Consider the following 15273-nt stretch of genomic DNA (forward strand, 5'->3'; position numbering starts at 1 on the left):
TCGCACAAAAGAAGTTAAAATAACAAGGCACTGCTGATATTTCCGCTTGTAGAACCTGCTAGAATTCTGTCTTTGAATTTGAGACAACAGGTAATCTTGTTTGGGGTACGGGAAGATCATGGGGATGTTGTGTGGAATCGTAAGCTGTACGCGTAAAATTGGATCTATTATCCACTAGTCTGCGTTCAGGTGATCATGCTAGTTCAGCTAAAGGTATAAAACAAGGATAATGAATTGTACACGTTGGCACTTCTTGATATAAGCAAGGCATAATAGTGCTCACACTAGCCGGTGATAACCTTAGAAACAACGTGTGGAAAAAGTTGGAAAACCCTGTGATGTCTGCAAGAAGCTAGCGATCAATGTTTTTTTTCCCTTTTTTTTTTTTTAAAAAAAAAAGGTTAGAAACTGGTCTGATAGCCATGATTGATGTACACTCAAAGCGCCCATTTCAACCACTAGATGGGTATTCGAAAGCTCCTAGTATATAGTATTTTGATCGACCGAACTCAAGCTATTGAGTGGAAGGAAATGGTAACGCCGCCGGATGATAGGTCAAAATACGCCTTGTCAGATATCTGAGACAGACAGGCCGGTTAATCCTCATAAATCCCCTCCTCACTATCGATATATTAGCTCAAAAAAGCCTTATGCTGAGAAAACATAGGAAGGGATGCATGGAATGGCGCTCACAAAGATTCCCGAAGACTTTCTCTCCCTTCTGCAGCCGAGTTGACCCAGACACTAACCTGCATTTCATAAACAGGAAATATTCCGTAACCTTTCTTATCAATGATGACTGTCCTTGGATGCCATCCCAGAATGTCTGTCCATTGCTCCTTGGCATGGCTCCGCCCGACGTACATACGTTTCTGAGACGCACCCGCGTTGCTCATGATGCATGCTAGACCAGACGGGTGATGCAAATTGCCATAACGGACGAATCCTACTATCTGTTAGGTGGTCATGACCAAGCAGCTCGAATACTGTTTGGGATACACACCGATGCAATTGGCCTGATCAAAATAGTCGCATTGTTCGCCGTAAGCGTAAAGCTTGCGAGCCCGTGCAAGAACTGGAAGCTTCCTACCACAGGATGGGGTCATGGGATTTTTGACGCCGCGTCTGATACCGTAAAGATCTCCATAAAATATACACGGCTGTCCCTTGTCTCGGAGTAGAATCAATGCATAGGCGAGGGGCGTGAAGAACGATGCAATCGGAGCCTGAGGAGCTTATTAGTTGTTTCCAGAATCCAAAAGGACCATGTGTCGTACCTCTAGGGACTGTCCTGGTTGCTGTAGGATAGTCTATTAACATCTCCATGGATGCTGGTCCACGACGGGTCTCTCTTACTGTATCATGATTCATAACTAGAGTCTACTCATACGGTAAGCATAGTGCAAACGAAGGATAAAACCGGAGAGGCCTTACAATTGCGTGTGCTGGCTTGTTCTCTACCAGTGTATCATTGAAAATCTTGCGAAGATCTGCTCCTCCCGTGCGCGAGAACCTCGAGAAGCGTCCCACTAAGGGGGCATCGAACAGAGACAGCTGGTGATCCATGTTCTGCAGATAATGCGTAAGAACCCGGACATCGCCGCTCCAGTACTCCGCAACGAAGGAAAGCTGCGGCCCGACAGTTGCTCGAACGTGATTGACAAATTTCTTCTGGAAATCAGCCGAGTAGTGTTTGCTTGCATCTAACCTCATGCCGCGGAGAGGTAATTGGCTTCCTATCCATTCTCCCCATCGGAGAACGTCCTTCTGAACTTCTAGGTTGGAATAATCTAGGTCAGCGAACATAAGATAGTCATAGTTTCCCTTCTCGTGCGCCACGTCATCAGACCATCTTTTGCTAGCGACTTTGTATATCGCATTTTTCTTCCGAGCTTCATCCCAGTCAACGCCGCTGAAATGATGCCAACTATATTTCATGGGACTATGTAAGCTGTCACGGCCCGGGAAACTGAATCCAACCCAGCCCTCAATCTCCTTTACAGCGGAGATTTCAACACTGCGGTCTTTTGTCCCAACCCAGAGCATTAGTTAACCGACTGATATGGATTCTCTACGGCTAGAGATCATACCTTTTGGGTCCACTTTTACAGCTGGAAATCGTTCGGTATAATCTGCACCAGCTTTGTGATTAAGGACTGCATCCCAGTAAATGCCAATACCGAGATTCCGCGCAGAGGAAGCTAGAGATTGGAGTTCTGCCTTACTACCCCATTTTGTAGATCGTGACCCCTTCTGGTCAAACTCCCCTAGATCGTATAGATCATAGATGTCATAGCCATTGCCGGAAGGGGTCATTGCTTTACATCCCGGTGGGATCCAAATACTATCAACACCGATAGATTTCAAACTCATTAGTGAGCGCTGAAGGCGTTTCCAATGCCCTTGATCATCTGGAACATGCCATTCGAAACCCTGTAACATGAGCGAATTATCAGGGGTATCCCATGATGGAAGTTTAGCTAGATGCTGTGCCTCTTCTATGCATAATCGCGTATTTAGTATCCACAAACTGGCAGCTTATCTATAGAGAGGCAAGAGAACTGACTTTCAATCCTCTTCCATTTTTTTCTTTCAGCCCTTGCTTTGGGATCACACCAGGACGGGATGGGTAACATTGATGGCCTGAATAGAATGAAAGCCGCTGTGAGAGACTACAAAGTAAAGCTGATGAAAAAGTCCAACAAGTGAAAACTGATTTTCTGACAGGTATAGCCAAATATAGGAGAGGTGCGTCATCATGCACCGTTCTACTTCAAATAGACGTATCAACTGTTTCGGTACCCAGGCAGTCGGTGTGGAACACGGGTCAGATACTGGATGACCTTGAAAGGCATGATAAAACCGCTGTCAGGTGTTTAGTGGATACAAGTCAGCGCAAGCAAACAGGCACCCTCGATTCGAGTGGAAGATTAGGTGGTGATTGAGCTTTTGCCTTCTTGACCGCCATGGGTTATCAGAACTGTTTATAATTGACTTGTTAATCACGGTGCCAGCAGTAAACATTTTGTAGTTCCCTCCACAATGAACGAATTTAAAACCCAACCGTAGTTGAGAGATCGTTTGTTCCCTTTCCAGGGTAATTTTTGGTGGAACCTTGGAAGTCAAGTTGTGAAAGGAACCCAGGAGATATTGCACCAATTAAAGATTGTACAATCATCCGGAGGCTGCCTGAGGTATCCATAAGGGATGTCTCGGGTGGGGATCCGAGGGAATGACATATCAAACCGGGAACAGTCGAATGGCCAAGAGATATTAAGTAAAGTATTAAGTAAAGCCCGATAAAAAGTTGTAACAGTTATTAAAATGATGGGACCCTGTAGCGCAGTGCATTCTTTGCCCTGGGATTACTGACAGTCATGGAAATGCTCTGGTGGTTCTATTGGCATAGTAGGTAGGGGTTCATGTTCATCGGGCGTTCATGAATGCCTGAGGCGACCAATTGCCAGTACTATCAAACCCGGACGATAACATGGGACACGTAGCTTTTTCTTGGTTTGGACCCTTTCACTGACTGCGAGTACTTGAAGAATAATGAAACGAAGAAGACTAGTCGTCAGAGAAATTATATAAATCGTCTCTGTAAAAGCAGCAACCATGAGAAATCAATACGTAGATACGTAGTAGTATACTATCTCTCTCAGTGCTGTTGACCGGGCGATCGGATTTAACGGTGGCAAGTCGTCGTGCCGCCGACCCTCACCCGCATTGGCCGCGAAAAGTTTTCGGGTTGCGACTAGTGCCGACCGCCATCCCTTTCAAATCCTCTCCTCCCGGATTCAATTTCTTTCCATCTCAATCCCTGCTGAGCTTCAATTGCTTGACATTTCCACCCTCCATCTCCCCACTCCTCTCTTCCCTTTTCCCTTTTGTGTTTAGAGCAGAGTACGACTCTCCATATAATATAATGTCCTCTAAAGCCGAATCCCCCGCTCCCGCTGCTCCTCAGCAGCTCAGCGGCCTTGCTCTCTACTCCAGATTCGCCTTCGCTGGTGCTGTCTGCTGCTCCGTCACCCACGGAGCTCTTACTCCTGTCGATGTGTAAGTCCAATTGGGTCGCCATAATTGCATTGAATGCGCCTTGTTCCGGCATTCCCGCTTGTAGTGTCCGTACTGATCTTTCCTTTCCTGCTATACAGCGTCAAGACCAGAATCCAGCTTGACCCCGTCACCTACAACCGTGGTATGATCGGTGGTTTCCGTCAGGTTATTGCCAACGAGGGTGCTGGCGCTCTCCTCACTGGTTTCGGTCCTACCGCCGCCGGTTACTTCCTTCAGGGTGCTTTCAAGTTCGGTGGTTATGAGTTCTTCAAGCAGCAGTGGATTAACCAGCTCGGTTACGAGACTGCCTCCAACAACCGCACCGCTGTCTACCTTGCCTCTTCCGCCACCGCCGAGTTCTTTGCCGATATCGCTCTTTGCCCTCTTGAAGCCACCCGTATCCGTCTCGTCTCTCAGCCTACTTTCGCTACCGGTCTCCTGAGCGGTTTCGGTAAGATCCTCAAGAACGAGGGTGTCGGCGCTTTCTACTCTGGATTCGGACCCATTCTCTTCAAGCAGTAAGTTTGCACTGATCTCGTCAAGTTTGAGCAAGCAAGTCTAATCGAAATTTCAGGGTTCCCTACACCATGGCCAAGTTCGTCGTTTTCGAGAAGGCTTCCGAGTCTATCTACCGCAGCTTTGACAAGGAGACCCTCACCGATGGTGCTAAGACTGCCATCAACCTTGGCTCTGGTCTCATTGCTGGTTTCGCTGCCGCTCTCGTCTCCCAGCCCGCTGATACTATGCTGAGCAAGATCAACAAGACCCCCGGTGAGCCTGGTGAGGGTACTGTCTCTCGTCTCATCAAGATCGGTAAGGAGCTTGGTCTCCGTGGCTCCTACGCCGGTATTGGTGCCCGTCTGTTCATGGTTGGTACCTTGACTGCTGGTCAGTTCGCCATCTACGGTGACATCAAGCGTCTCTTGGGTGCCACTGGCGGTGTTGAGATCGGCAAATAGATTATTACCACATGACTAGTTTGGTGTACTATATGCTACTAGATTTGCGTTAAAATATTTGTTTGCAATAGATTTCTCTTCGCGATTTCTTTCTCTGTGATTGCGATTGCATGATGTCCACAACAAATTGGCACAAGCTGAACATGCTACGGGCATGCTGTAATGTTTTCTCCCTTCATGAACGTTCGGTTAGTGTACTAGTACTAGTAGTATGGTAATTTCAGGATGGAGAAGGGTCTCATTTGAACGAGGTTTTTGTTGAAGTGAATCTAGAAGCGCTTACGTTTCCAAGCGAAAGAAAGCCTCTCCGATATAAATGGGCACTTTCTCACACGCGGCCTACAGAAGGGAAAGTTCGACATGTATGATTGTTTAGCCAGAGAGACCCAGCTTACTTTGCCAGAAAAACCGTACTCTGATGGATTTAATAGAGCACGATATCTAACCAAGAAACAGTCGCTCATTGTTTGATTCAAGCAGCAAGATAAGTATATACAACAGATACATGTTAGCTTCAGATAACACGGCGTCGCATAAAAGATTTGTTAGATACACCCTTTGGGCTTTGCGGCTACCCAGTAGATAACAGAGTAGTTTTGAGCCTCCCCCAGAAAGCTTTCTTCTGCGACACGCCGCCTACAGATAAGGCTTTTGTCGGCCCTCGGCCCAAATATAGTGTACCAAGTGTCTATAGACTGGTATAAAAATGGCCAGGGAGTCACGATGTCGTTCACACTCCGAGTGAGCTTGGTATATAGCCTTCGTCAGCCTCTTTGAGCCATACTCGGCAAAGTTATTCTGTCGCGCTGTATCCGCGATGGGAACTTGATAGAGATAATCAAGAAAATGTGGGTGATGTATAGGCTCTGGAACCCCTGTCTTGGGGGCCACAAACAGTGACCGAGAATTTACGATGTTCTGGCTGGGTCGCTGTTCGAAGTGCCAAAATGTTAGTCAAATTGTCCTCATTGATCAGATGATGGATGAAACTTGAATTCGTAGCCTGGTGTAAGTAGAGGCGCCAATGGAACGTGTAACTGATCTCGCCTCGTTTCAGACAGAAGAATATAGAGCCCGTTGACCTCAAAAGGTACACTGTGGCACGCTTGAGCCGGACTGGCATAATCTCGATGTTTGTGAGGCTTTGCCGCTTATAGCAAGTTCGTGTTGTAATGTTAAAGGTGATAGCTTGAATGCAATAATAGAGGGATTGGGAGCAGGTACAATGTCGCCTCGTATGTGTACGACCGACCCCCTGCCTAGCTATATGGTTAGAGCTGGTGCAGCGCCAATTTGGTCTTGAGTATGTGGGCTTCCGCATGCAAAGACCCCCAGAGATTGTAGCTTCGATGGTTTAGTCGAACGAACACATGCCTAGTAGAGCATCTGGTTAGAAACTAGCGGGCTAAATATATGGTGTACATAAGTAGAGTAAGAGGATGAATTCAGACTGAATCAATCAGTGTCAACTTCGTTCAGCGAGCAATATCGCATACTCAACCTCCCCCCTCCCCCCAGTCTACGGCGGAACCTGGAGCCTTCGACTCATCTAAGCGTGTTTATCGAAACCTGATGTTTTATATTGGGTACAGTGCTGTTCCTAAAGACCGATCCTGATATTGAACACAGTACGGATCGTGTTGCACTTGTCTTAGTATGATACAACAAGCGATGCGAAGAGCCGCCCATACATCGGACATAGGTGCTGAAATAATTAAAGGCCATGTGTCAAGCGATCTCAGGCAGGGATGAACTCCCGCCTGCTTTCTGGGGATTTTTGCCAGGCTGCTGAGATTTCAAAGCCAGAAGGCAGGATATAAATGATAATTTTGGAGTCGGGGTGGGACTGAGCTCGCACAAGCCCATCTAGAGGTAGTAGTGATATTCACTTGCGATACGGTAACTGGACGACGTAAGTCCTCCGTCTCTGGCTGTGATGGCTGGGCCTGATGGATTGGGTTGTCCTGGAATATTGTCCGGCACCGGAATGTCAGTCCAGATCCCCATCATCGTCTCCAGTACCGTAAGGCTCTACGGAAGATCAGCCAATAACTATGGCCACCGTTCTATGTACGTAATGCTCAGACAACACCAGCATAATGCACCAAGATCAGAGGTTTATGTTGTATAGTCTTCTGGAGTTGGTGCCGAAGGCGGGTGGTAAGCTTGCGTCGTAGGGAGCGGGTGGAGGACAGAGGAAGGGTGACGGTAGGACTACTGTACCGATAACCGGGTAAGGGGGCGAGGTAGGTATGTAGATGCGAACAATTCTCATTAATATGCACCGTATAGGGTTAGACACACGTATGGTACTATGGCTTTGTGCTCAGTCATACCTAGTTTGGCATTGTTTCCATATCCAAATTTCTCTGATATTCCCCCAAAACCCAGACCACTATTATCAGGATAATAGAAACCGTCGAATAGATTACAAGACGTGGAATGTAACCCGTCAAGACACAAGAGGGCGCTCGAGGAATCGTAGTTATCCATGAACATGAGGCTGAGCCTTCGAGGAACTTGAAGGGAGATATCTGGATGAGGCAAAGAAGATAGAAAAAAAAGTTGCTACGTGCTAATAGCAGGGACACCAACCTGGAGGGCACGGAACAGAATATCGCTGAAATCCATGAGACATCCAGCTCTAGTCTGTTATGCTCACGGCAAGTTGGAAATTTTTGCTGCGTTCGAAACAACAAACTCTGTTCACGTATCGCCAAGGATGTCCATGGAGAAGCTAAATCCAGGCCCGCATATGTTCTCAATAGTGTTGGCTAGAGGGTGAGCCTCTAATGGAGAGGGAGATGGGCTACTTTCGAGTAGATGAGGGAAAGGCGCCGAGGGAAGCGAGTTCATACCGTGTCTTCTTCGCCCGCGCTGTGCCTGCTCACTTTACCCTGTTTAACAGCATGTGCATCTTGAGGATGATATTAATGCAGTCTTGCAAATGGCATGAGGTAATGGAGAACCACTTTAGATTACAACTACGACAGAGTATGAAAAACGTATTAAGGTATGGTGTGCCCTAAGGAGCTCTCGACATCAGGATAAGAGTGTGATTGCGGTCTCAAGACGTGGCTGTGAGCATCATTTACATAATTCAAAGAGTAATTTGAAATATAACGGACCTCGGAATGGGAGAAAAACGGAGTGCCTCCGGACAAGGTGCCCCATCGACTTGATTGTGTGGATCAAACCACAGCCCTTCCGAAAAATGTCCACCCCGTTCATTCTCCGGTCACACCGCCGTCAGTAAGTTCAGGAGATCTGCAAAGAGCAGATGATGGCATACGAGTGGATAATCGTTGCATTGAGCGAGATATTACTCCTGATAGGGTACAAGTTGCAATGGTGTGCTACTAGGGTTGGCTGTGAAGCACGAAAATACCGCCAGGATTGTGATCGCTATGTATGTAACTGATTAGGGTCTTGGGTGATGACAAGATAGGGTGGCTGCATGGACTGAGAATTACGTGCAAGCCGCTAATGTACAACCCAAGCGCAAGAAATACCCTGCTATACAGAGATTGAAGGTTTGTATAACGATTACCCTGTTCGGACAAGGCATTGTTAATAGGAGTGACATACCAAGCATTGCGAAGGCGTCTTGATAGCACAATAGCTATACCTAGACGCATTATGTCCAAGGGAAAGGGTCCTCAGTCATATTCTTGGAGTGAATCTAGTACTGCCTAACCCTGTAGACTGTATGTTTATGCAAGGGAATCCTTGGACCCCCCTGTTCCTTGTCACAAAGGAAGATAGTGCATAGCTCCACTACCAGAATATACCACATGAGGCAAGAGAGGATAGTAGGTGGACACCTGGACTGCATAGAGCTCGGGAGAGGTGAAACATGCACCCTGGACAGGGACAAGGCAGTCTGGAGTTACATCAGAAATGAGGAGGTGGGGACGCAATGATACATGAACCGTGGACAGAGTCAGAGCGAGCAACCTCCGACATTAATGACTAGAGTCCGTCAAGGCAGCCCTGCGATGACGGAGCCCTTGAAAGTCAAGGCAGAATCTGTGGGTCCCTTTAAAAGCTTGGCAGGATTATCGATTCTTCTTCTCGTTAGCTTTACTGCAACCGTATCCCTCTTGTTCGTACGTTTTGCCCTAACCGGTCGCTTTCTCTCTGCTGCTGGCGGCATGTCAGAGGTAAGGTCAGGTATGGCCTCGCTGTGACTAGCCCTAGAAAGAAGCACATGGAGTCTGAGCACGCCATAATAGATCGACTCAACTACTTGTAGTATCCCATGCCCTGTGCCTTGTGATGAGTGGAAGAACCAGCATACCACAAACAGAATGCAGGTCGACCAGCAATTGATACCTGTATAAAGCACTAGATAACCCAGCTATTGAACCCTTGGCTACGTACTACGGAGTACGTCTCGAGGCCCAGCGTAACCTACTGGGGACGTTGAGATATAGCGTACTCAACATATACCTCACTTGAAACATACTGTTCCCCCATTCAGAAGTACAAATGCCAGTATGATAAAGTTTGAGATTCAAAGATCAGCGTGATACTTTGTACGAACCTCACCGGGGTAACATCTGGCCATGTTTCAGCCCCTGAAAAGCCGATAGTTGTGGCCAAGACTGAGAGGCGCAGCATTTTCTACCCTCCGCGCTGCGGCACTGCCTCGCTGAAGTGGACGCTTCGGTCAACCTGTGGGGGCTGATGGTTAGGGCCCCAACGGTTCTAGGGTTCGATAACCGCAACATCCCCACAAGGGTCCCAATCAATAAGGCTTTAGGGTCACCGTTTCTAGTGTAATTGCTTTTGTTGGCAGCTCTCCAGTTCAGATGTCGAAAAAAATTACTAAGCGGAAGAGTTTCATCGGGTTTTATGGGCAGACGGAAGTTCAAGGTACCAAGCCACCGAATAGAAGCTTGTAATGGCCTGGACTGTCTTGGGGTGTTGCTCATAAACATTGTACTGAGGCATTAACCGCCCTCTCCTATCTTCTTCGTGCTGTAGGGCCCTAATCGTAGTTTCTTCAAAGACAGTATTCCATTGTGTAAGCAGTTAATTTAATGCAGAGCGTTGGGTATATCTAATTCTAGCGTATGTATTTAACATAATAGAAGCTCCTTGCTGTATTTTGCGCGGCAAAGGAGCGTATCGAACCAATGCAGTATGGGGATGAAGGAAAGTGAGGAAGACATCAGAAAGAAAAAACGAACGCATCCACCCACATTCCATTGAGCTGGTGAACAAAAAAATGAATCATCACGAAAGACGTGCTTCCTCATCCTGCCCATCTAATATCAAGGTATATCTTGACCGTCTTCTTCTCACCCGTAGGATATAGAACGTCAACACCAGTAAGCCAATTCCAACTGCACCAAGACAAATCTCACGCCAGTGTTTGTAGATGTAACTAACTATTGCCACATCATTTCCATGCCAGGTGGATCCTGGGGCGTGTCCAAAGAATGAATACGCAGTGGTGTCGTACATCATAGAAGGCAGTATAGCAACGCCATGTGGCATGGTAATTTCCTCGCCGGGGCCATTTTGTACTTTTCGAAACCACTCCGTCAAGAAGCTGCTGAGATACATCGGTCCCGTCGTAAAAAACACAGTGATATACTTGGAGAGGTAAAAGCCATCGTGATCATACAGACCCAGGGCAACTTTGGTGATGAATGGATGTCCCGGGGTACTCGCCATCAGGTCGTTACTGACACCGTATGGTTGGGTCTTGGGTATCCAGGCAGGGAATTCCAGCAGCGGGTCCAACGGTCGGCGACAAGCTATGTCCATGTCGATATACACGCCCCCGTAATGCCACAGTAGGAAATAACGGATGGCATCGGCGCGTTGAATGTTGTATGGGTAGGCATCGTAGGTGGGAAGGAACCAGTCAAAATGGGATTCGATGAACTGACGAGAGGACTCGTCAGTCCAGAAGTATTGCTTGTAGGTGGGATTCAACACACGACATGACTCGTAGGTCCCTTTCCAATGAGAGGGTATATCTTCTGTCTTGTACGTTCGGTGGATGATTCGTGGGATAAAGGCAGGAGAGGTTTTGTTGTCTGCAGCATCGAATTGGATCGGTTGACCAAGACGGATAGACTCGTTGAGCGCTGTAACATAGGCAGGAGAAAAACTGCCTAGTGAAAGTGAATGGGTTTTAAGGCTGTCAGAGAACTCAACGAATGACTGTGTAAGAGATATTATCAGAAAGACTAGGGAGGTAGTAAAGAACGAAAGGAGAGGGTGCAGTCGTAGCAAAGTCCAAAGGGTAATGAGAGCAATCCAAACCCTGCGTAGAAGCCACCACAGTGATTCCATGGCAAGGACAATCCTCTTTGGCCTTCCCTCTTGATTATTACGATGAAAAGATCAAGTACCATCCTCCTGAGATATACTAGGTTTACTCCTATCGTGGGCCAAGTTTAAGATGGCTGAAGGGACTGGCCCACCCCACTTGGATCCGCTGCAGGTGTTGGCTTGGATATTTGCCCGTTCATGCCGAGTGGTTTCAAGATACACAACCAAAAAATGCTCCACCTCTCTGTATTGACTAAACCCAGACATATGGCGGGGCTATGCTAGATCAATTACATCAAACGGTACGTGATAGGCATCGTTACCCATAGTTAACTTGGCCCTATCCTTTGTTTCGGGACAGAGTGTGTCGCCTGAAGGAATGTATATTCCGGACTTCAATGTTTTACTGATCTCCTGAATGGGTGGCGCGGCCGTGATATTACGGTCTACAGGAGGACGTTTGCAGATGATCCGAACGAGAGAGCAGCTCTAGCCTACTAGGCTAGGAGTGAAAATTTCGATGGGCCGGCTCAGTCCCCCTGCATGACAGACACTAATCGCTACACAAAGGAGGCTACTACAACTCAAGTGCTTGGCGGATTGAGATGCTAGTCCATTGACGAATGTACTATAATAGACGCATCCTCTGCCAGACTAGCCAACTATCTAGCTGCTCATAGACTTGGCCCTAAATGGTTGAAAGTGTAGCGTGTATGTTGTGTAAAGTTCGATGTCGGGTTCAAGAAGTGCCACAGGTGTCACTTATATCACGTAGAGTATGTTGGAACAAAGTATGATGAGCCATTTGGAAGCGAAAAATACTCTGGTACGAAAGCACACCGTGCTGGGTAGTGTGGAAAGTGGAGGAAAATGGTGGATCTCCAGAAATCGTCGGTCAATCTGCACCAGACCTGATGTTGCTACTGCTGTGTATCTGTCCACCTGAGGAGCGGAAGCGACTCCGAAATTGATAGCTTGTTGAGGGCAGATAAATGTGTTGTAATTGTCCACATTGCTGAAGCTGTTCGTCTCTATGATGGAATGACCACGAGACAGATATAGGTAGTCCTGTTACCTGTGCATGCATGCGTCCTCTAAAAGATAAGCACGGCATACTCTCCTATGCTCTGAATTTATATTCCATCGATAACACCTATTTCTTTTCTAGTAGGGTCTAAAATAAGAGGCGCCATCACCTTTGTATCTGTGGCAAGGCTGAAGCGCTTGGTCTCATCTGACCGCGATGGCCAGGAGCAGTGACGGGGTTCTGTTAGTGGCATCGGCCATCTTCCGAGTCATGGTTCGTCCCGACCTAAAGCTGCATCACTGTTAGAAATGGTATTTATCCAATAGTTGGTAATTTGAAGCAATCCGCCAGATGATGCCTTGCTGCGCCTCGTCAACCCCTGATTTAGGGCTGCGGGACTCAGCGGGAGATGCTTGGCGACTTTTGCTAACACCACCCACGGCATTGGTTTCAATTTATCATAATCCACCTTAACCACAATCCTCCCCACTGCTAACCATGGGACTTGACGTAGAACATGGGTTAGGCCAAGAAGACCATAGAGCGCCCTATCATACTGTTCACACCCTCGTTTGCTATCCGTCCAAATGCCTCTCATGTGTCTTGCTATGTGCAGTTACTCGATTCTTTCTCCCGAATTATATACGAAAACGTCGCGGTTACGTCGCTTCCATTGGTTACAGTGATTGTTTACTGGTGGCTATAACGACAAGGTGTACTGTGGACAGTAAGTAGAGACTTAAATCTGCTGTGGTATCGTTGCAAAATGTTTTCATCAGAGATATCAACGACATCTCATATCAGAAGAAGCCGACAAGAAAACAAATAAAGGATGGATGTGATTGACGGTATGAAAATAACCCAAATGTGGCACCTAAAGCCTCATAGCACTTCTCCTGTCCGTTTGAACTGCGACTAAGCTACAATACCATCAAGCCTTGCTAACGCACCGTTTCTGGAACAAGAGCGGTACTTCGTCACGCATCGACAATGTGATAAACGAAGTACTTTCCTGTAAAACTTTCTCCGCCCTTCGACGCATATCGTCCTCGGTCTCACACTCACTGGGTTTCGCCAACATAACATGATACTCACGAAATATAATAGCCACGGCAACTACAAACTCAACCTGAGCGAATTTCTTGCCAACACACGCCCGAAAGCCGTCGCTGAAGGGAATATATGACCCTCGAACTGGTTCATGGATTGTGTCATATTCTAACCCAGGTCCAGACAGACCCGCTCCCTCATTCTTCGCGAGAAAGCTTTCTATGTTCTGCTTATCCCATCTCTTAGGATCGTACACAGCTGCATCTGAGCCCCAGTACTCTTCAGAGTAATGAAGCCCACTAGTATTGACGCTGACATAAACATGCGGCGGAAGGAGGTAAGACTGATTATGATATGTGATATTGACTGCGGAGTCTCCTGTCCACCTGGGGATGCTTGTCACTGGGGGATACATCCGAAGTGTTTCAAGCTGACGGACTCAGTGATCATTCTCGGAACATTGGCAATCACAAAGGTGGGTTATGTCACATACCATTACACATAAAGGGCTAACGAGCTTTGGGTAAACCCGTCTGTAATCCCACTCGACAGGGTTATGAGGCTCGCCACATGTTGCTTCTCGAATCCCCTCATACAAATACTCCTGTGCATCTTGATTGAGAGCAAGGAGCACAAGAGCAAACTGAAGAGTAACAGCAGTGGTTTCATGCCCAGCGATTGTGAATACGAATAGGTTCCCAAGTATCTCATCATCCGTAAGATCAGGGTCGAGTCCTTGGTCTTTATTTCTCTTCTGTTTAGATCTGACTAAACCATCAATCAAATTCTGTGTTAGGGCTTCCTTTGTTTCAGCCGTCGATACTAAAGCCCGCAGATACCTGCCTATATCGTCGAACGCATCAAAGTCTCTCTTGAAGAATGGTAGTATGGACCGTGGGATACATTTGGGAAGGTGGCCATTGGCTATAAATATCGAGGTCATGTGCTTATTCAAATACTCCATCGCAGAGCGGAATGTGAAGTGATAGCCTGGTGAAGGTGTTATGGCGTCTTTGAATAAGCCTTCAGCACTATCAGCCGAATTTTCAAGGACGGGTTTGAACGGAAGCTTCACTCCGTATCCAACACTGCAGATAATATTGAGAGTGAGTTTTAAGATATCCTCTCTAGCGCCTGTTAGAATAAGCTCGGATTGTGAAGAGCTTCGAGAGTGCTCATCCTTCCAATATTGCACCATTTCGTTTGTCTGGCGGATTGTTTCCTCCCAAACCAGGGCGCTAGTTCTCTCATTAAACGTTGCCGCTGTATGTCGACGCAGATGTGCCCATTGAGAGCCTTCGGACTATGATTTATTAGCTGAGCCTTTGAGCACTCGATATCAATGCACATAATACTTTGGACACCTTACTGTGACAATGTTGGGACCATATATGTCCAGAGCCCCTAAGACGTGGTTGTCCATTAGCTTTGCAGCAACATGTGAGCCAGGTCAACATTATTTACCATATTGTTTGTGCGGTTTTGGGAAACCCTGACGAGACATGCAGATCTGAGAGGCCACCGAGGGGTCGCCCACCATGCAAGTTGATACGGCTGGGGTAATAAGCATATAAACTCCCCCATGCCTCTTGTGGAGACGGTCCTTTATTACCCAGCGGGTTTTGAAGTTGCTACCATAGATATAATCGGCCAACTTGGGTGGGAGCCATGTGCTGATCACATATGGAACGAATCGAGTCTCGAAGAGAGATATGAAGAATAAATTATGCGACGAGATAGGAAATGAGACGTATGGCAATCCAATCTTCCGCGCACGGTTCCTGTGTTGAATAAGACAGAGACCTAGGTAGGCAGTATAACTGACGAATAGAGAAAAAAGGGTGATTCCGAGCATACTTCTGCAGTTTGTTAGTAGTTGTAGCCGAA

At 47.1% G+C, this 15273-nt stretch overlaps 4 protein-coding genes across 4 annotated transcripts; 1 reads left to right on the forward strand and 3 right to left on the reverse strand.

Moving 5' to 3' along the window:
• Nucleotides 1-596: 596 nt before the first annotated feature.
• On the reverse strand, nucleotides 597-2316 carry ABOM_005069 (alpha-amylase; the record flags this gene model as incomplete). Its single annotated transcript, XM_022532198.1, has 7 exons — nucleotides 597-621; nucleotides 694-946; nucleotides 1004-1226; nucleotides 1278-1298; nucleotides 1357-1380; nucleotides 1435-2024; nucleotides 2091-2316. 7 exons carry the CDS (start codon nucleotides 2314-2316, stop codon nucleotides 597-599), a joined length of 1362 nt encoding a protein of 453 aa, XP_022390408.1.
• A 1609-nt stretch (nucleotides 2317-3925) lies between these two features.
• On the forward strand, nucleotides 3926-5018 carry ABOM_005070 (putative mitochondrial phosphate carrier protein (Mir1); the record flags this gene model as incomplete). The annotated part of the gene is made up of 3 exons (XM_022532199.1): nucleotides 3926-4059; nucleotides 4158-4577; nucleotides 4634-5018. 3 exons carry the CDS (start codon nucleotides 3926-3928, stop codon nucleotides 5016-5018), a joined length of 939 nt encoding a protein of 312 aa, XP_022390457.1.
• Nucleotides 5019-10259: 5241 nt separating this feature from the next.
• On the reverse strand, nucleotides 10260-11330 carry ABOM_005071 (glycosyltransferase family 32 protein; the record flags this gene model as incomplete). The annotated part of the gene is made up of 1 exon (XM_022532200.1): nucleotides 10260-11330. One exon carries the CDS (start codon nucleotides 11328-11330, stop codon nucleotides 10260-10262), a length of 1071 nt encoding a protein of 356 aa, XP_022390456.1.
• A 1937-nt stretch (nucleotides 11331-13267) lies between these two features.
• On the reverse strand, nucleotides 13268-14809 carry ABOM_005072 (cytochrome P450; the record flags this gene model as incomplete). Its single annotated transcript, XM_022532201.1, has 3 exons — nucleotides 13268-13816; nucleotides 13880-14689; nucleotides 14756-14809. 3 exons carry the CDS (start codon nucleotides 14807-14809, stop codon nucleotides 13268-13270), a joined length of 1413 nt encoding a protein of 470 aa, XP_022390459.1.
• Nucleotides 14810-15273: the final 464 nt, after the last annotated feature.

The sequence above is a fragment of the Aspergillus bombycis genome (assembly GCF_001792695.1).
Source record: "Aspergillus bombycis strain NRRL26010 chromosome Unknown contig00029, whole genome shotgun sequence".
NCBI classification, from domain to species: domain Eukaryota; kingdom Fungi; phylum Ascomycota; class Eurotiomycetes; order Eurotiales; family Aspergillaceae; genus Aspergillus; species Aspergillus bombycis.